Source organism: Protopterus annectens, chromosome 13.part0, assembly GCF_019279795.1.
Source record: "Protopterus annectens isolate FY-2018-M chromosome 13.part0, PAN1.0, whole genome shotgun sequence".
NCBI classification, from domain to species: domain Eukaryota; kingdom Metazoa; phylum Chordata; order Ceratodontiformes; family Protopteridae; genus Protopterus; species Protopterus annectens.
Window position 1 is genome coordinate 1,355,157,893 of NC_056747.1, and position 21,693 is coordinate 1,355,179,585.

At 38.6% G+C, this 21,693-nt stretch overlaps 1 protein-coding gene across 1 annotated transcript in view; it reads left to right on the plus strand.

The window, feature by feature from the left end:
* LOC122788066 (supervillin-like) overlaps positions 1-21,693 on the plus strand; it is a 1,698,127-nt gene that overhangs the window by 1,246,680 nt on the left and 429,754 nt on the right. The window contains exon 16 of the mRNA XM_044054988.1: positions 17,992-18,078. Within this exon, the coding sequence (XP_043910923.1) occupies positions 17,992-18,078 (87 nt within the window). The remainder of the gene's footprint in view (positions 1-17,991; positions 18,079-21,693) is intronic.

The following is a 21,693-nucleotide window of genomic DNA, read 5'->3' on the forward strand; positions in this document are numbered from 1 at the left end:
CTTGATCTTTCCAAAGCCTTCGACACTATCTCTCACAACCTGCTCCTAACTAAACTCTCCAAACTCTACCTATCCTCCTCCTCTCTGAACTGGTTCTCTAGCTATCTATCCAACAGAAATCAAGCTGTTAAATGGAAGAAAGCAACTTCCTCCTTCCTAAGCACCCCCACGAGTCCCCAAGGCTCCATATTGGGCCCTCTTCTCTTCAACATCTTTATCAATGACTTCCACAAATCTATCCCTTTCTCTAGCATTATCCAATATGCAGATGATTCTACTATCATCTGCTCTGCCTCTTCTATCTCCACCCTACAAAACTTACTCAAGACGCCTTCTCTTCCACAGAGCAATGGATGCTTTGCAATCATCTAGCTCTCAATGCCACCAAGACCAAATTAATGTTATTTACTCCTCCAAACTCCCTCCCCAACATAAACTCACTCTTAGTTACCAGTCAAAATAACTCTCCTCTTGAAATAGTGTCAGAGACCAAACTTCTTGGGGTCCACATTGACAACCAACTCAAATTTAATTCCCACCTACAAAAGAACATCAAAAACACATCAAAAACTTGGCATGCTATATAGACAAAATGCCTACCTCACACCTACCACTAAAATCACTCTAGCTACTTCCTTCCTCATTCCCTCCCTCCTCTATGGTGCCCCACTACTTACTAATCTTCAGTGCTCCTTAAAAAAACAGCTCACCTCTTGCTATAACAAAATAGCTAGATTCGCTACCACCCATAAGTCCTCCACTCACCACTGTCTCTCCTCCATAAACTAAGATGGTTAGAACTTCCCAACTATCTTGCTTATACTCAACTAAATCTAGCCCACAAGCTTATTCTAAACCCCTCCAACTGTCCCTCCCTCTCCTCTGCCTTTAAAATGCACCATCCAAATAGAGTTCTAAGGTCCAATAATCAAAATCTACTACAGGTCCACAAACCAAATCATCCCCCAGGCAAAAACCTCCTTTCCTTCAGCCTTGCTCGCCTCTGGAACTCACTACCACCAAACATCCGCACTACTTCCAACCACTATTCCTTCAAGAAGTCACTTTTCTTACACCTAGCATCTCAATGGGAATGCTCTTGTACCCACCCCTCATAACCAACTCTACCTTTCCCTGTACTACCATTCTATTCTATTCTACTATGTTGTTCACTAAAATGCATTTATAATTTTGCTTTTATTCCTTCATTAGCCTGTACCAAGAATGTCACTGTCAAATGTTAAGTACAATTATGTTTTGCTTATGTTCTTTTATAGTATGTACATATATATTTACTGTAATGCACAATTATTTTCTTTTTTGGAGCTCATGTTCTTTTATATCATGTACCTAATAATTACTGTAATGTACATTTATTTCTCTTTTTGGAGCTTTTCTCCCCAGGACTCCATTGAAAACGGGTTCTTCAATGGCCCAATGGACTATCCTGGTAAACCAACTGCAATAAATAAATAAATAAATAAATAAATAAAACATTCAGGTGATCTTTTTAGATTATTCATTTACTTTTTATTTAACGTTATGTTTGAAAAACCTCATGAAGGTGTGACGTTTCATTTCGTTGTTTTCCTTCAGTTATTGGACATGGTTAATCAGTCATCTAGAGCTATGCTAGCAGAAATGCATTAATCATTCAAGATCTCATTTTTTTTCAAATTTCCAATGCACAGGTAACGCTTTCTTCACCACCAAAAGCTTAACACTATCTTGTGATAACTCCAGGCTGTTATTTTGTAACATTGTTTGGTACCTGGACTAGCATGGGACAGATCATTTGTGTAACTCCACGCTGTCATGTAACATTATTTGGTCCTCAGGCTAGCATGGGACAGATCTTTTGTTACTTTCACCCATTTTTATCACAGTTGTTCTAGTTTGATCACCTCTTTGTTTCTTTCTTTATTTTCTCATTTGTTAACCAGCTAAGTGCAGTTGTCTGTGGACCCTTTTCAGGCATGAACTGGGCCAAGCTGCCTAAACAGTTACAAATTGCCTAAAACTGCACCAGTACTTGTATTACAAACATGAGTGTTACTGAACATTACAGTATATTCATTTTGCGTTATCTGCATATTGTAACATAGATGTGTATTCCATGGAAACATTAGCACTAAGGCATAAAGATTTAAGAAACGCTGTATCAATATTACAATTATGCGAAGTATATCAAATGACCCAAACCAAAGAAGCGTGATATCACACAATGATGAATGTAAGAGCAAATCAGTATTTTAATGATGTCCCTTATATCTAGCCCCATCTATTCATTTCCATGAGCGAGTAACTTTGAAGTAGTGGAGTTGAATTCTGTTTTCTGCATGTGGTTCACCCCTTTTTTTGTTGGTCACTCCTTTCCCATTACCAGATGACCAAAAGGTGGTGCCACCACATCACTAAGGCTTCTTTGTGATTGCCTTAGTGCTGCAGTGAGTCTAGGTCCACCCCCAATCTGCACTTCTCAGACAGGCATACTGGCAATTCGCTGGAGTCCTCGATAAACAACCAACATTCCAGTGCCCAGAGCACTGCTGCAACCTGGGTCACTAGCAATTGAATGCAGGTGCCCATTGCCAGAGGGCTGGCTTGGAGGGATTGGCTTGTTTTATCTGTATGTACATTGTTTTAAAGAATGTATAGTATCAAGGCAGACAAATGGTGAGGCCAGAACACCGATCTCAGAGCTTTACTAATGACTGGCATTCATCTACAGTTCACATGATTCACCGTCTCACTCAAACTCTCTTAGGTTCATAGGTAGGTACCAGGCTATTGGCCCTAGGGCTTATATAAGCCTAGGCAAAAAGGTACCCTGGCTTTCGCCACCCAAGAAAATTATTTTCCTGTGCCCCTGTCAAGCAGAACCACAGAAGTGATCCCCGGGGTGAATTTTCAATCTCCCGTCCAGTCATCAAGATTTTTCTTGAAGAGTGCTAATGAGGAGCTTTGTTTGATATAGATAGGTAGTTAATCCCAGAGTATGGGAAGTCTCTGGGAAAGGAATCTGTCCCTCCAGCATGTTCTGTTTATTGTGGTGACAAGGTTTAGGTCTCTAGAGTGTGTAGCTCGGAGGGATTGGGTTTTCTTTAAGTGGAGCATGTCCAACAGCTCTGGGTTTGATATAGCTTTGTATGTTAGGCAGAGATCGCCTTTAAGTAGGCAATATGCGACAGAGTAAAGCTGGAGTTTTTTGAGACTGTCTGCATAGGGCATCTTTTGAGGCCAGTAATCCTCTTTGTGAGGTATTTCTGCCACCTTTCCAGTTGTAGATGTCTTGTGAGGGTACATACCAAAAGGGGCACTGTATTCTATAAGGGGTCTAATGAGTGATGAGAAGGAGGGGAACAATGATCTGTTTTCTCCTGGATGAGAAACCTTTTGTGATGAGGTGTGCCATGTAGAAGGATTTCCTGACTACTGTGGCGATGTGATTATCAAAGGAGAGGCTACTGTCTACCTGTGTCTCAAGGTCTTTTATCACACTTTTGGTGTTAAGTAGATGACCACCTATGTGTTAGTTTATAGGTACAGAGTTTTTACGAAAAGGGATGACAATGCACTTTTTGTCACTGAGCTTGAGGCCATGGCTTTGACACCAGGCATCTGTCTCAGTGAGGCCCTTTTGTAGGATGTCCACATCATTAGGAGTTTCGATTATGGCTCCTAGTATGCTGTCACCTGCGAACTTCGTTAGCCAAAGACCTTCTGTGTTAGCCTGTACTTCAGAGAAGTAGATACCAAACAGGAGAGAACCCAGGACTGAATCCTGTCGTACCCCACTTGTCACTGGTCTGAAGTCATATTTGGAGTCTGCTACGTTCACAGTATGGGCTATGTCAGTGAGCCAGTTCACAACCCATCTTGTGACATTGGGGTCATTAAGCCCAGGGTACCTAAAAACATCCAATTTGAGTTGCTACAATAATTCTGTTTGTTCCAGCCATAGAGGAAAGGGGCTCCTCTTAATTGACCATTAATCTGATCAATTACTCTAAAGGTAAAATTACAAAGGAAACCCCGTACCCTGGGCTTAATGACATATGTGTTCTATAGCTTGTATTTTGAAATAAAGAAATTTAAAGAGATGTTTTTTTATGTTTAAATATAGGCATGTAGTAATGTATTCCTTTTTTATTTTTATATTTTGATTTGATTAATTAAGGATTTTTAAAGTGGGATTTTTTAGATCAGCTGACTGTCATGTGGTTACTATGTATGTTATATAAACTTCTTTTTAAATGTTGATTCAGTTTGAAGAAGTAGGAACATTTGTACCTACGAAAGTGCTTACTTTTACTTTTGTCATTAAATAGCTTTTAGTACCAAGTGCTTTGGCCAGTTTTATTTGGGTTAGTAGTTTAAATTTGTTTTTGTGGTTTATTCATTTGTGTCAGCTATTGCCATGGGCATGGATTTTGGTACACCTTCCTTGTTTTTTGAGGCTATATGTAGTACAGATACCAACCAACAAATCAGGAAATTGACTTTTCTACTTTATAATTTAACAAGAAAAGTGGATGAACTGGCATCAGCTATTGGGAGAAAACCTGAGTTTCCCACTACCAGTTCAGTTATAACTAGCCAGATTTGTACATCTGATGTTCTACTTTCCAATCTTCCATCTGCAGCAGCCAGCAATGCTAATGAGTGCGGTCCACGGAGCGGAGAATTCCAACGTGAACCTAGAGTTTCCTGGACCATCAGTTAATAATCCGAATGGAGGACTTTCAATACATGACCGTACATCTTATAGAGATGCCCTGGTGAACGAACATAGTGTTAAGAACTGGTTACAATCCTTGCAAGGGTTGGGTTTATCTACTGACATTAGACCTGGGAATACATCAACAACAAATAACATTTCCACCAATTTAAAACTCCTACACTCTAAGTCTTTGAAATTAAAAAAGCTTCAGCTTGAAGTAGTTTATTTCCATGAATGTATGCAGCATAAAATAGTCCCTAAAGGAGTAAGGAGTTAATGTTACCCAACCGGACTTGTGGTTGAGTCACCCTTCCATAAAGATTTAATTAATTTATTTAATAGACAAGGTATTGAACTTTTGAACCATTTAATTGAACATTATACCTTGCAGATAGAGGGGCTGGATAAAGAGAATAGTGTATTGGACACGGCTATTACAACTGAACCAGACTTTATGAGATATAGATTCGACCATGGTCAAATTTTTACTAGTATAGATGCTTATATCTCCAAACATAAAATTACTAAAATTAAGAAATTAAAAAGGGATAGGATTGATTATGCAAAGGGTTTTGCTTATCCCAACCCCCCCCCCCTGTCTCCCAGAAATGGAATGGTACCAACCATTTAGACAATTTTCGGGGAACCATAACAAACCACAGTATTTTTGTGAATGACTATAAGCTGTTAACTCCACCCCCGCAGGAAGTGAATCAAGATCAGGGAAGCTAACTTCCTCATCGTAGTGAGAGACTACAAAATAAGAGTGTTTATAATAATGGGGGCAATTCTAATTCAGGAAGCAGTACCCATATGAACAATAATGGTAGGGAAATTACCCAGGGACAACATTTTCAAGGGGATTCCAACCTAGTCTAGCAGAAGTTTACACGGGGCAGCCGCAACAAGAGGAAGAACCGTTGGAACCGACCTCCTGTTTAGGTGAGCAAATGAATGTTTTGACTGATACTTTAGAAGCTGATGAATTGAATTGACTTGCTTTTGTTTGTAAGTCCTCTGGAGATTTCAAGGTTTATAATTACTCTGGTTATCTTGTTGATCCTGCTTTGGCAGACATTTTAGCCAAGAGACTAACTTTCGTGCCTAGTACGTTTTGCGATTTATCTAAGACTCTTGTGGATATTAAATTGTTTATCCGAAAATTGAATTTGCAATTATTTTTTATTCCTAATGACGCTGAGTTGCTTAACAATGGGGTGAACAATTTTAGGATTTCCAGCACGTTTAACCCTAGTACTCACCCCACCCTTGCAGTATTTGAACATCTTTGTGAGTATGATATTAGGAATTTGCGAATGTTCTGACAGAACTCTACTGCTCCCATTAGTAATTTTAGTAAGGATGATTGGAACTTGATTAAAAGTTTGAGGGACAGTGGTATTTGAATCACCATATCTGACAAAGGGGGGTGGCATAGTGTTAATGAGTACTCAATATTATAAAACCCATATGGAGCAAATGTTAGAGACTAACAGTTATGCCATGGCCTCTTTGAATGAGTTGAATATAACTTATAGAAAGATTGTCATTTTTGAATGACCTTTTTATTGAAGCTAGGGTCTGTATTGATTGGTTTAATTATTTGACTATGTTGGCTCCACAGGTCCCAGTGGTCTTCGGAATTCCGAAGATTCACAAAGACCTTTATAATCCCCCTTTCTGTCCAGTTGTGAACGGTCGTAAAAGCATCACCTATCCCATGGTAAAATATGTAGATTATATTTTAAAGAAGTTCTTAATAAATGAAGTCCAGATATGTAAAGTTTCCTGGTCTTTTTTGGATGACCTGAACAAATTGGATTATAATGAGGATTTTCATTTTCCTACAATAGACATAAAGGACCTCTATACCATCATCCCCCATGACCTTGGTATAGAGTGGGTTAGTCAGGTTTTATTAAGGAAGCGGATAGAGCAGGATGAATTGCAATTAGTTCAAGAATTTTTGGACATCATCCTGACAAATAATTTTTTTATCTTTGATGGTTCCTATTATGTTCAAAAGAAAGGGGTGGCTATTGGGTCCCCTTGTGGAGCAAGCTTTGCTAATTTAGTGATGAATTTTTGGGAAAAATAATTTATTTTGAAAGAGAATGCCTTTTCTGAATTTATTTTTTTATTACACACGTTACTTGGATGATGTTTTTATCATTTTTAAGGGTGAAGAAGAAGAATTTAATAATTTAATTCAGTACATGAATAGCACTACGGAATTCTTGAGACTCACCAGTAATTTTCATGAAGATAGGATCGCATATCTACATGTCCTTTTACAGAAGGATAGAATTAGATGGAAATATATAGCCACCATTTATAGGAAGGAGACGTATTCTAATTCCTTCCTTCATTTCACTAGTTCTCATCTGTTAATCAGAAACAAATCTGTTGTAAAAGGACAACTTGTCAGGGCAGCCAGAATGGTTTCCAATTTTGACAATTTTATTGATGAATGTAACTTTTTAAGAAATATTTTCTTGAAATGAGGCTACCCCGACTTATTGGTGGATAATCTAATTTTTGAAGTAACCACCAAAAGAAACATAGGATATTTTAGTGCTATTCGAAATGGATCTGATGTGGAGACTCATTATGTGAGTAATACAACAATGGCCACTATTCTAGGTCTAGATCCATTTACTGATTTACCTTTAACTTCCATTACTTCCTTTAGTAGTGATGCTAATTTAATTAGACATATTTTGAGTAAGAACTGGGGTTTAATTTCAACAGATGAGACTGTTAGAAATAAATTGCCAATTGCACCTAAGGTTATATTTAGAAGAGGCCAAAATTTGAAACAATTCTTACGTAATAGTATTCCCTATACTCAGAGAATTAAAGGCATGTTTAAATGTGAAGCTTGCCCCTTTTGTCAATTTATTGATACTGACCTCTACTATCAGGTCAATAATAAAAGATTTATTAGTTATGGGCGATATAATTGTAATTCTAAGGCGATTGTTTATTTAGCTAAATTTAATTCCTGTCCATGTTTTTACATAAGAAAAACAGACAGGAAATATAAGGAACGTTTGTATGAGCATCAGTATGCTATTAGAAATCATAAGATTGAAAAATGCCTTCGCTAAACATGTTATTAGTAATCCAGGCCATCATTTTAGCTTTAGAGTAATTGATCAGATTAATAGTCAATTAACAAGGGGGCCCCTTTTATGGCTGGAACAAAGAGAATTATTGTGGCAACTCAAATTGGATGCTTTTAGGTTCCCTGGGCTTAATGACATATGTTCTATAGCTTGTATTTTGAAATTAAGAAGTTTAAAGAGATGATTTTTTTATGTTTAAATTTAGTCGTATAGTAATGTATTCCTTTTTTATTTTTATATTTTGATTTGATTAATTAAGGATTTTTAGAGTGGAACTTTTTAGATTAGCTGACTGTCATGTGATTACTATGTATGTTATATAAAGTTCTTTTTAAATGTTGATTCAGTCTGACGAAGTAGGAACATTTGTACCTACGAAAGCGCTTACTTTTACTTTTGTCATTAAATAGCTTTTAGTACCAAGTGCTTTGGCCAGTTTTATTTGGTTTAGTAGTTTAAATTTGTTTTTGTGGTATATGTCTCCATTGTAGTTAAAAAGCCATCTGTCTGGCCCAACTAATAAGAAAGGGCATCTCATCCAAAACCAAAGAAGTCATTCTTCCATTTTGGTCATCTCTTGTCCATCTTGTTATTGAATATAATGCCTTCTTCGGTATGTGTCTGCTGAAAGATATCACTCAGTTGTAGAGATCCCAGAAGTTTGTAAACAAAAAAAAAATGTTAACAGGCTTCAAAGATATTAATCATATTGAGGACTGCTGCAGTAGCCTAATCTAAGTGGGTTAGGTCATGCTAAGGATATAACAGCCGTCCACCTTCCAAAGCATCAGGGTATCTTCCGCAGGCCCAAACTGTTAAACATGTCATGCTTCTTGGGAAGTAAAATGCCCAATAGGTAAACGAGAAAATGTCTGTTTTTATCTTGGGTGGATATCTTTTCACTATCTAAGCAGTACTGAAGTTCGTAAAATGCATTAACTGACTTGCACACAATTCTTTAATGAGCCTTTCTTACATCTCCGTAAGTTAACAAACGTAAGAGCTTTGTGTGGTGAACCCAGACATTTTATTTCATTTCCAGTTACTGATGTTAAGCTTTTTGCTGGTCTAACTTCCGCTTGCACTCTTTCTCTACATTTTCCATTATTCTACGCTACCATATTCGTCTGTTAACAATTTCTCCCATTTTGAAGCAGATAAATAAAGATATTTGATATTCCCTTCTGCCTAAATTCTTGTTCCTTTTGCACTGTTCACCTTATCTTCAGCAGCTCCATCTGCAATAACTGCACAACTAATTATAGTCTTGTAATAGCTTTAGTTATCTTGACAAAGGTTTCATGACCTTCCTTGTACATCTTTGACATAAATGGCTGAGGGTCACATGACTTCCTGTAACATTACTGCTACCCCACAATCACCCCAAACTCCACAAACGCTGTCACATAAGGAAAATCTCTTCTTTATACTTTTTTTTTTCTTTCATATTATGTGATCATCCACTTGTTAGAAATTTAATCAAATCACAAACTAACAAAATGTGAAGTAAGGAAACTGCACATTACGTATTTAACTGTACTTATCAGAAAATATGCAGATATACTCTCTCCTTTGTCCTTTGTGTAAGCAAAGTACATTTGATCCAGAGGACTCAGACAAGTTGGTCTAGCATATGGAAAGTTAGGTGGTTATGATGTCCTTACATGAAGTGTTTTTATTTTCCGCACGAAACGTGTTTTGAGTCACCAGTTGTGATCCAGTGCATGTCGATGAACTCCTCATGTCATACATCTCTTACCTCTGCTAAAACTGCACCCATTCACCAAGACGGTAGTCACGTTGCAGGATAATGGTTGGCTTTTAATATATATGTAAATACATAAGAAATAACCAGGCACAGTGTAAGCTTTCACAGAATGATAAAAAGGCATTTTTACAAGTAATTAACTCTCTAAATAAATCTTCTCTGAGATTGCATTTTGGGGTAAGGGATAACTTTCTTACTATCATCAAATGTAAATGCATCAATCAAATAAATATAGGATTAACTAATATGCCATAAATTGAATATTTTTCAAATTTATATAACTGTAAATCATCTGAATATCTACATCTGTGTACAGTCAAGTACACCAGCATCTGAATTGCAAGCCAGCAGCTGCAATCACTTGTAAAACAACAAATCTCAACAGAAGACTGGAAGTTCTTCATTATGACATTGGTTTGGTAGTTAAATGATATCTAAAACAGTTATGGGTTAGAATATTATGCATGTACAGATGTTGAACACACAAGTCAGGAATTAAATCTGCAAAGTTTGTGAATCTAGGTTACTTCCTGATATAGTCTGGAGAAAAACAGAATATTAATTACACGCGAGCAGCTGTATGCATAGTTAAACCAAAATTTTCAGTCAGATGTTATTAATTCTCAGGGAGGTCCCTGATTTTGGTGTAAAAATGTGCTCTGTCCCTCCCAAAAACAGATGATTCTTTTGAGAAAATGTGATGCTATTATTTATTGACTATAATTCAGCTGTTATAGTTACTGTTTCATGTTTACCCCCACTGACCTATTCTGTCAACTTTGAGTTAAGTGTTTCAGTATTTAAAAAGTGTCTTTGGTTTGCGGCCTTTTTCTCATTATTTTTGGTTATGTCACTGATTTGGTGGAGGGGAGGGTTTGAGATCAAATCAGTAAACCTAAAGTACAAACCTACCAGGTACTTAGTAATTCATTTAAAAGTCAAACCACAAACTTAGCATAGTTGCAGCTAACATTGAAGAACAGCACAAGGTCACATCTAAGTTCCCAAACAGCTGGAGCTGACTGTTCAACTATCTGTGTCGTGTAATGTTGCTGTCTCTTCTCTGTTTAATTTTTTCTGCTGTGTGTTCTCTCTGTTTCAGTGTGCCCCCCGCTATAGTCTTCCCCCTCCAAGTTTCATGCTTCCTTTTCTTTGCTTAAATCCAGATTTCCTGCTGCCATGGTGCCTCCTCTGTTTCGGTCCTGTTTGCACTCCTTTACTTTGGGGTAAGACCCTTATCCCAGTACTCTACAGCAGTAGCCCATTTCCACAAATCTGAGCAAATAATTCCTCTTCCTGACATGGTATCCTTCTCATATGTTCATAACCGGTTCTTCAGTAGCAGGTTGGTAATTATACTTGTCTTTACTTGTAGAACTGCACAAAAACCTGCATAAATTGATGATTAATGTTTACTCTACAAGGAGGAAGCTAAAGCTTGACCCCTCTGTTAGTGATTTAGGATTTCCAGCTTTTATAATGCTGAAACCAAATCAAAGCTACGTCCCCTGTACTACTGTGACTCGGCCAAGCCCCACCTGATTTCCACTCACATTCACGCACATTTCATGACATAAAGGTAGATGTCATTGGGCTGTAATGTCTCTAAATCTATTTTTTCTTTTTTATCTCTGACTTTACATTACTGTATGTTTTCTTTTTTCAGATAATCTTGGACACCATTGTGTTGCATTTTTGTCAAAAAGACCAGACCGAGGTAGCTTTTTTACAAGCTCTGGTATTCTGTTCATGCTGCTAAACAAAATACTGGAGTTTGTACAGTGCTTTCTGGGCTACCAGAGAATCATTCTGAATTCTGAATTGTGCAGAAAAATATCATCGAGGTGGCAAGCCTAGTCTTATATCCAGGCCTTAGTGGGGGTTTTGAACATGGGGGGGGGGGGGCACTCTCATGCCCTTTTTGTAGAGAATTGATGTAGCTCTGCTACTTAGCCAGCAATCATAGTGTCTTCCTCATAAAGTTTCTCATTCTGAGAGAGGTGACCATTGTAGGGACTTCTTGAACCACAGATGTTGTCCTCTTCTGTAAGGTCTCCAGTATTCAGAGGATCATCCATTTGAGGAACCCCCTACGCAATGATGTTATTTCCTATACTGGAAAATAAAAGCCTTCCAAATCTGAGAGAACATTTTCTTGAGTGGAGGGAAAGCTTCCTGTAAGCTTTTCTAATATTCCCTCCCTCAGTTCTTTCATTTTGCACCTCTAGGAAAAATTAAGACAGAAGGCCATTGTTAATTTTCCTTACTCCTTGTTGGGCGAAAACGATTTCTAACGCTTCTGTACCTTATCATAACTTCTTCACTTAGGAAGGTTCTAGTCTGTTAGGGGCACAAGAAAAGATTTCTAATGCTTCTGTGCCTTATGTCATAACTTCTTAACTTAGGAAGGTTCAAGTCCGTTAGGGGCACAAGAAAAGATTTCTAATGCTTCTGTGCCTTATGTCATAACTTCTTAACTTAGGAAGGTTCAAGTCCGTTAGGGGCACAAGAAAAGATTTCTAATGCTTCTGTGCCTTATGTCATAACTTTTTCATTTAGGAAGGTTCTAGTCCGTTAGGGGCACAAGAAAAGATTTCTAACGCTTCTGTGCCTTATGTCATAACTTCTTCACTTACAAAGGTTGTAGTCTGTTAGGGGCACAAGTTGCATCTCAGGGCCTGGTTACTGTTTCTAATGCTTCTGTGCCTTATGTCATAACTTCTTCACTTAGGAAGGTTCTAGTCCGTTAGGGGCACAAGAAAAGATTTCTAATGCATCTGTGCCTTATGTCATAACTTCTTCACTTAGGAAGGTTCTAGTCCATTAGGAGCACAAGAAAAGATTTCTAATGCTTCTGTGCCTTATGTCATAACTTCTTCACTTAGGAAGGTTCTAGTCTGTTAGGGGCACAAGTTGCATCTCAGGGCATGGTTACTGTTTCTAATGCTTCTGTGCCTTATGTCATAACTTCTTCACTTACGAAGGTTCTACTCTGTTAGGGGCACAAGAAAAGATTTCTAATGCTTCTGTGCCTTATGTCATAACTTCTTCACTTAGGAAGGTTCTAGTCCATTAGGGGCACAAGAAAAGATTTCTAACGCTTCTATGCCTTATGTCATAACTTTTTCAGTTAGGAAGGTTCTAGTCTGTTAGGGGCACAAGTTGCATCTCAGGGCCTGGTTACTGTTTCTAATGCTTCTGTGCCTTATGTCATAACTTCTTCACTTAGGAAGGTTCTAGTCCATTAGGAGCACAAGAAAAGATTTCTAATGCTTCTGTGCCTTATGTCAGAACGTCTTCACTTAGGAACACAAGTTGCATCTCAGGGCCTGGTTACTGTTTCTAATACTTCTGTGCCTTATGTCATAACTTCTTCACTTATGAAGGTTCTACTCTGTTAGGGGCACAAGAAAAGATTTCTAACGCTTCTATGCCTTATGTCATAACTTCTTCACTTAGGAAGGTTCTAGTCTGTTAGGGGCACAAGTTGCATTTCAGGGCCTGGTTACTGTTTCTAATGCTTCTGTGCCTTATGTCATAACGTCTTAACTTAGGAAGGTTCTAGTCCATTAGGGGCACAAGAAAAGATTTCTAATGCTTCTGTGCCTTATGTCAGAACGTCTTCACTTAGGAACACAAGTTGCATCTCAGGGCCTGGTTACTGTTTCTAATGCTTCTGTGCTTTATGTCATAACTTCTTAACTTAGGAAGGTTCTAGTCCGTTAGGGGCACAAGTTGCATCTCAGGGCCTGGTTACTGTACTTGGTATGTTGACCCCAGTGGACCTTCTAGTTGCGGTGATGGAGCTCTGCAGCTACTATTGAGCCACCCCCTTTGCAAACTTAAGAAAATGGACATGAGTCAGCATAATACTCTTCGGGGGGGGGGGGGGGGTGCTGCAGAAGCAGATCTGTTCCAAATCCAATAAAACATATCACAGTTCTTTGAGGGGTTACTACAGTTTAACACAAACAAAAGCGCAACTCTGCTACATATTTTAATGATTACTCTTCTTAAACTAAAAAAAACACCTTAATAAACAAGCCATTTCTCAGCGACAGATGACCAAAATAACTACAGAACACTAAATCTAAAAATAAAATAGTAAAAACTCACTTCCATAATATGTATCAACCCATCTGACACTAAACCTACATTACCACAATTTTAACCCTTTAAAGAGACAGGCATGCATAATTAAAAAGTGCACCAAGGCAAAGCAGGAGACCTAGTGTACAAATAAAAAAACTACAAGTGACTATAAAAAAAAACCTAAAAAAGCTACCTACAAGTAAGTATAAAAAAACCTAAAAAATGTATAAAAAATATGTCATTATTTGTTTGTCTTTTTATAATACAACAGAACCATGCGAAGCCATGTGACCCTATAACTAGGTAACAGAAACCTCAGAACAAACCATCAGAAGCCCATTACCAAACAAGAACAAATCCAAAAACCTCCAAACTAAAGACAACAGTAAAACATTTTCTGAACAATTTAATATAACATTTCTACTGAAACAACTATACTAACAAAACTAACTCAAGATAAAACACAAAAAAATAAAAGAAGACAATAACCAACCATCTTCAATGACAACATTCAAGAGTGAAACAACAGATAATAAATCCACCATAACCAGTATCATCAACACATGAACAAAGCCAGTATAAAGAACGCAACTAGCCAACTTTGACAACAGCAGTAAGGGAGAAAACTCTCAAAAGATGCACAGCAATAGCAAATAAGGAACTAAAACAAATGCAGTCCTACAGCAAAAGAAGAAAACACAATAAACAGTATACTAAAACATGGGCTTAAGACAAAAACATAAAGATTCGCTCACAAATAGCATAGAAACATTCACAACACTGTTTAAAACAGTATCCATTTGAAATATTGAGACCCATTTGAGTGAGTCCTGAAATACTTGGACTGAATGGCTGAAAGAACAAATTTACATATACAAAGTCTGAGATGCCATTTCCCAGAATATTCCTTTTTATAAAAGGTGTATATAAGTTTGGGGGTGAGAGGGGCCTTACCCCACAAGGATGGTGATCAGGGGAGGATTGCCCCCATCCCCCACAAAATGACATTTTAAGGAGAAGAGCAATTTTTCAGATTTGCTCTTCTCCTGTGTTTTCTGTCTTTTTTTTTTTTTTTTGGCTTTTCAGCACTTGGCATTTCAAGTGCTGACTTTTCAACAGGGAGCCATTTAAAAATATTCTGTGCAAAAGTATGAACAACAAAAGCAGAAGAATTCTCATGACAGAGCTACATATCACAAAGAGTTGGACTAACAGTCAACAGGGAGCCATTTAAAACATTCTGTTCAAAAGTATGAACAACAAAAGCAGAAGAATTCTCATGAGAGAGCTACATATCACAAAGAGCTGGACTAACAGCACTCTAATAGAAACACTAACATAACAACATATCCATAACCCCATACCTGTTTTTTCACAACGACAGAGTGAGTCTGAGAACCAATCCTTCCTTTCTTCCATAGGTAGCTTCTGAACCCTCCATCCAAGCCTTAAATCACCCCATGTTTTTCCTAAGTTTTCCAAACAAGGGTGAATACACATTACACTTACTAGATGTTCACCACTGATTACAATTCCGTTTACAGCAGACCAGCGATTTCATAAAAACAAATCCGTTGTTTTTCTCCTACTTCTGTGTCAAATTGGGAAAAGGAGTACATTAAGGTCCTACTCTCCTATTGATTGAGTGCATTCCCTACGTTTACATGCAGATGGGGCTGTCCCTGCATATTCCCCTAAAAGTCCATTCTACTAGATCAGTGACTTCATCGACAACATTCTTTTCCACAGTACCTCTTGGTGATATTTGTGCAGCTACTATTTGGTCCAAGGTTCACGCGTTCATTTCTCATTATAAATTGGGCATACAATCCAGACCAAGAGCCTGTTTTGGTTTTGCTGTGGCCCAGAATATCCTTCCATAAGACCACCCAAATATTACTGTAGCTGGAGGCGCTGTCCTATACATCGAGGAACAGATGGAAGAGCAACATCAAATTCAAAAGTTATGTCCTCATCATAATTATAGATCTGTGTTGTCTCTTTCTGTCCATCAGTTCCTACCTTCCCCTTTCCATGTGTTTGACAGCATTTGATATTCTGGCTTATGGTTTTCTCTGACTGACCTAGCCTTTTTCCTTCAGGTTACTTATCAAGACCTGTTTTTTCATCCTTGCTTCCATCTTAGATTCCATATTCTACCCTTTTTCCTAGGGGCAAACACAGTCTAAGTTATCTCGCATAAAACCAGGGATTATGGGTAACAGAATGACCCTGAACACTAGATCCAAAAGCTTGAAAGTGGCTGAAGTCAGATCCAACATGGATCTGAGACTCGTACATTGAGCAAAGAGAGAAATAGACAACATGGAGCTATCATTATGGTACGTACATACATTTCATTTACATCTAAAAGGATTGGTTATGGTTGCTTGTTTTTTGTTTTTCTTCTGCTTCTTTTTTTCTCTCGGGCTTACCTCAGTGATCCAGTCCATCTCCAGGTATACCAGCCTCTTCTTCACCCCCAGACTATCTGTTCTAAGGCTGGGGCTGGCAAAGAACCCAGGGGCATCCTTGGAGGCTATGTCATTGACTGCTTCTACTGGGGGTTTTACAACTTCACCCCTTGATTCACACCCCCCTCACCTGAGTTGACCTGTTGTGTCCAAAGGCTGCAGTGAATGTCTAGATGAGCAGCCCCCCTCCTCCTGGCATCCCAATCTCTCCTTGCTAGTACCTCAGATGCTGGGAACAGTAATCAAGCCCAGGTCACCTGAACTGCAGTTAGAAATCTGGCCAGGGCTACAGCATAGAGGGATAGTCATGGTTGAATGTTTGACCAGAATTATTCCCCTTGAAATCAGAGATCATCTCAAATTTTTCAAGATTAATAGTCTATTAAAACAAATCTTAGAATACCACCAGATTTCCTAAGAACTTCTTGATTAAGGAAAGACATATTTCTATTGTCCATTTGTTGAATCATCTTACAGTTGTATGAAAAACCAAGTGTTCTAGCATTTGTGAATCCACCCTAGGATTCAGAGTTTTTATGGTGAACCTTCTTCATGGGATATTTCAGCACAGGTCAGTGTGTATCTATTGATGGACACTACTTAGCAGCTTGCTAAATAACATCTCTGGGTGTCCTTTGTCAATGAACATCAGTTTAGTAGTATCTAGTTCAACAAGAAACATCTTCTCATCAAACACCAAATGGGAAAGTTTGACAGTTTGTCACTTTACAGCTTTCTTCTTTCACCAGAAATGGTGACAACTGTTAAAATGCAAATGTGAACTGAAAAATGTATGTTTAAAAAAAATAGTTGAGTAGGAAAAAAATCACTACTGAAGATAGAGCACTCACTTCAACCAAAGAGCAGAAGAAAATTCAGCTTAAGAGTGAACAATCACAATTCGGCCAGCACATCAACTTGATTTTATCACTTGTGGAAGAAGGATTCACATCCATCCCTAAATCCCATTGTGGAAACTGTGTCTACATAGGTATAACATATAGTGTTATAAAGTGTAATATGTCATGCACAATCAAAGGTATGGCTCAGTTGTGGAAGAAGGATTCACATCCATCCCTAAATCCCATTGTGGAAACTGTGTCTACATAGGTATAACATATAGTGTTATAAAGTGTAATATGTCATGCACAATCAAAGGTATGGCTCAGTTGTGGAAGAAGGATTCACATCCATCCCTAAATCCCATTGTGGAAACTGTGTCTACGTAGGTATAACATATAGTGTTATAAAGTGTAATATGTCATGCACAATCAAAGGTGTGGCTCAGTTGTGGAAGAAGGATTCACATCCATCCCTAAATCCCATTGTGGAAACTGTGTCTACGTAGGTATAACATATAGTGTTATAAAGTGTAATATGTCATGCACAGTCAAAGGTATGGCTCAGTTGAAATGCAGTGTTACAAAGTATCACAAAGAACAAAGTAGTACAACTTTGTATCTCACTGAACAATGTGATATTGTATCAAGATATACAGTTACAAAAGTAGATTTTGTTAGCAGTATGATGGTTTTGGGAAAGAAGTGCTATTGTGTAAGATTAAATTTGTATCCAGTTGGCAGTGAAATGGAAGCCTAGATGGAGAAAGTATCCCTTACTTTTTGCTGGAGAGTAGGGGTTTAAGTGTTTCTTAATTTTTTCATTTCAACTCCTGCACAGATTCTGTAGCTAATCTCACTTTTTTACTGTAACTCTGAAATTTGCTGTGTTGAAATATTTGATGGACTGTTGACTACATAATGGGTAGTAATTTTTAACACCAGTGTACTGTGGTTTGCATTTCAGAAATTACCAGCAAACCTGACTTAGCCGTGGAAGGCGATGCACAGCTCGATAAACTGGAGTCCTTTCTTGACAAGCTCCATCATAAAGGTACAGTTTGTGACAGGGATAAATTCTGCTTCTTCTGACAGTTTATGCTTCTACAAAAGTGTGTCCTGTTTCTGTTGTGCAGGATCGAATGATATCTGTTTGTTGTTGCTGTGGGTCTCCAGGGAAAACAGTATATAATGTTGAGGGAAGCAGTGAACTTTGTTCCACTGAGCATAGTACCATTTATGAACACTTTTACCAACTGGCTCAGTCTGCCTCCTCCTAATCACTTGGTAGTGTCTCTGGCCTTTTCATGAGCCTTCCTGTGTTTCTCCTTAGCAGAGCTACCTTTGGTGAAAGCAGAAACTTAGATCATGTGTGTTAGCTGCTGTGATTTAAGATAGTTTGTGACAGTTCCCTCAGATGTACTTCTGCCTTGATTTACTGATGTTCTTTAATAAAGTCAAAACAGCTTTTATTTGATTAATTTTACTGTTGACTGATTGGTCCCATTACATTACATTATGTCCTGTTTCCATTGGAAGCCTGAGGTGCTATTTATACCGAGTTACAGACATTTTGCTAAAACCCTAGGGTAAATTCCTCTGTTGGGTACTTTACTTATTGGATCACAGAAATAAATATTCAAACTATTGTTTGTGATGAACTGAGTGGGCATTAGTATTTCTAGACCTGTTGTGTAAAACCGTGAAAATGTTCTCCTCCTGGCCTTTGTCATTTTTGAAGGCCAGTGCAAAGATGTTGGTGCTTGGAGAGCAACAGATTAGACCAGGAGTACATTAAATAGTTATGTTGATAGAAAAAGAAGTTGTCACCATGGTCTTCCCCTGCTTTTTGGAGTTAATATCTTTAGTCATATTATATGTTCCTCTGTAAGCCCCCAACTCATCTCTAAAGCTTTCTTGAAGACCTCTGCAGCACTCCACTTCCCATCCAAGTCACATGTTCTATCTTCTACTGTTTCTTTGACAAGGTAGCTTTTTCCATCTTTATTGACCTTTGTAGCCTTTGCTTTGGTTTAGAATGATCTGCACAAGAGTGATATGTGGGAGTGGGATTGTTCTGTGCTGTTTGTAAGTTTGTACAGTAGGACATAGTGGTAGCAGGAGACAGAGTAGTTGCTGAAGGTGTGATTTGCCTGGTAACCTCCCTGTTGTACGTTGGCTATGTTCCTGGTTAAGCTGTTCTGTTTTCAGTTTTGTGGTTTCAGCAGCCTGACCCGCAGCTTTTGATCTTGGTGTAACTTCCAGTATCTTTGCAGTAGGATAGACATACAGAATGTTCATGCATTGTGACAGTGGCCATGTGTTGTGTCACTAGCAGCTGTGGGGAGCAGTGCTACCTAACAACCTTTTTTTTCTGTTTATTATGTAGAAGAGGCTACCATTTCAACTTCAGACCCCCTACGGCATAGCTGTGCAGCTTCCCCTCTGAATCTGTAGGACCATTACTTTAGGATTTCTTTTAAGACTCACTCAAAAAAAAAAATCTGCTTTTACTGTATTTGTGTTTCTTCCTACTTTATTTTGCTTTTGCGTCATCTTAAAAGTACTCAGTTGTATTTATTACTGCTTGGTGTAACTCATTCTAAGCCTTTTAGTGTAAGCACTTGGGCTTCAGACCAGTTGTTTTACATTAGGAAGGTTTGTGGTCTGCACTGTAGTGGCAGGACAGGTAGTTTACATCCTTCTAAGTTGGGAACTGCTGATTGAGGGCTCAGTATCTGTTATTCTAAAAGTGTATTAATTCTGTTTTAAGCACTTGGGCTTCAGGCCAGTTATTTTACATTAAAAGGGTTCGTGGTCTGCACTCTTGTGGGAGGAGAGGCTGGACTCTGCCCTTCTAGCTGGGAATTTCTGGTTAAAGGCTTTTAGTGCCTGCATATTTAAACTGCTTCTTACTGAAATTGGTACACCTTGTTTGCTGTAGCATAGACTAGATCCAGGCCTGCTGAATCTAGCTTTGTTTGTATAACTTGAGCACTAATCCAGGCATTCTTTAAAGTATTCAATTATATTTATTACTGCTTGGTAGTAACTTGATTAAAGTGTATCTATCATTCTAAGTCTTTTGGATTAAGCACTTGGGCTTCAGACCAGTTGTTTTACATTAGGAAGGTTTGTGGCCTGCACTGTGGTGGTAGGACAGGTAGCTTACATCCTTCTAAGTTGGGAACTGCTGATTGAGGGCTCAGTGTCTGTTATTCTAAAAGTGTATTAATTCTGGTTTAAGCACTTGGGCTTCAGGCCAGTTGTTTTACATTAAGAAGGTTTGTGGTCTGCACTGTAGTGGCAGAACAGGTAGCTTACATCCTTCTAAGTTGGAAACTGCTGATTGAGGGCTCAGTGTCTTATTCTAAAAGTGTATTAGTTCTGGTTTAAGCACTTGGGCTTCAGGCCAGTTATTTTACATTAAGAAGGTTCGTGGTCTGCACTCTTGTGGGAGGAGAGGGTGGACTCTGCCCTTTTGAGCTGGGAGTTTATGGATAAAAGCTTATAGTGCCTGCATATTTGAACTGTATCTTACTGAAATTGGTGCACCTTGTTTGCTGTAGCATAGACTAGATCCAGGCCTGCTGAATCTAGCTTTATTTGTATGCTTGTTGTTTGTTTGCTTGTTATTTCCCTGAAACGCTAATTCCACCTAAAACGCGGCTTTTCAGTGCTTCGGTGGATCCCTAGTGATATCTGCATTGCTTACTGTACTTATTTCCTTGTTTCACTTGAAAGAAAGTTACTGTTTGTCATTTTTGCATTTAAGTTACCTGTAACACATTGCATTTAAGTTACCTGGCACTTGCTCACTAAAGCAATTATATAAGTCAGCACTAAAATATGAAAAGCACTACACCCTCACAAACTCCCCTTGAGTACCTCGTTCCCCATTGGCCCTTTTTTTTTTTCAATTATAAAGGAATTCCCAATACTATTCTAGCATGTCCAAAGGTCAGTTGTCAATCTCCTCTCCGGTCCAGCTGGTGAATCTGGGAATCTTGAGGCAATGTTGTAACTGCCTCATGTACACAGACAACCCTCTCCTCCTCCCAACAAACTCCAACACATGTGAGAGATGCAACCATATAGCCATACTGGAGGCTAAGCTCTCTCAACTCAGTACTGGTGAAACCAGTCAGGAGGAGAAGGAAACCACACTCACTACAATTCCAGTCTCACAAAGACCTACCATGACAGCAAACCAAACACATAAACACACAAAAATATACCCGGAGGCTCTAAATAAAAATCTGCCTAAGCAGCGGAGACCTCCAAAGCAGGCGCCCAAGCAACCGCTACCCCAAAACAAAACACATGCAACACATAGCTCACAAAGCCAGTGTGCTGAACAGTCACAGCCCTTAAGGCTAAACAACACACCTGATACACTTGTAATAGATGACTCTATCGTCAGGCACACTGATGTCCTGCTCACCATGCTGAACAAGGAGAAGGTCACGGTGAGCTGCCTGTCGGGCGCTAGGATCCGCCACATAACACAAGCACTCAGGTCACTCCAAGACAAGTACAAATATGACTCAGTCATTGTCCATGCTGGTGTGAATGACCTGAGATGTACCCCCCCCTGGACTACATGAAAAGAGACATACAGGAGCTCTCTGAGCATGTAGCCCTGGCCGGTATGACCCTGACCTTGAGT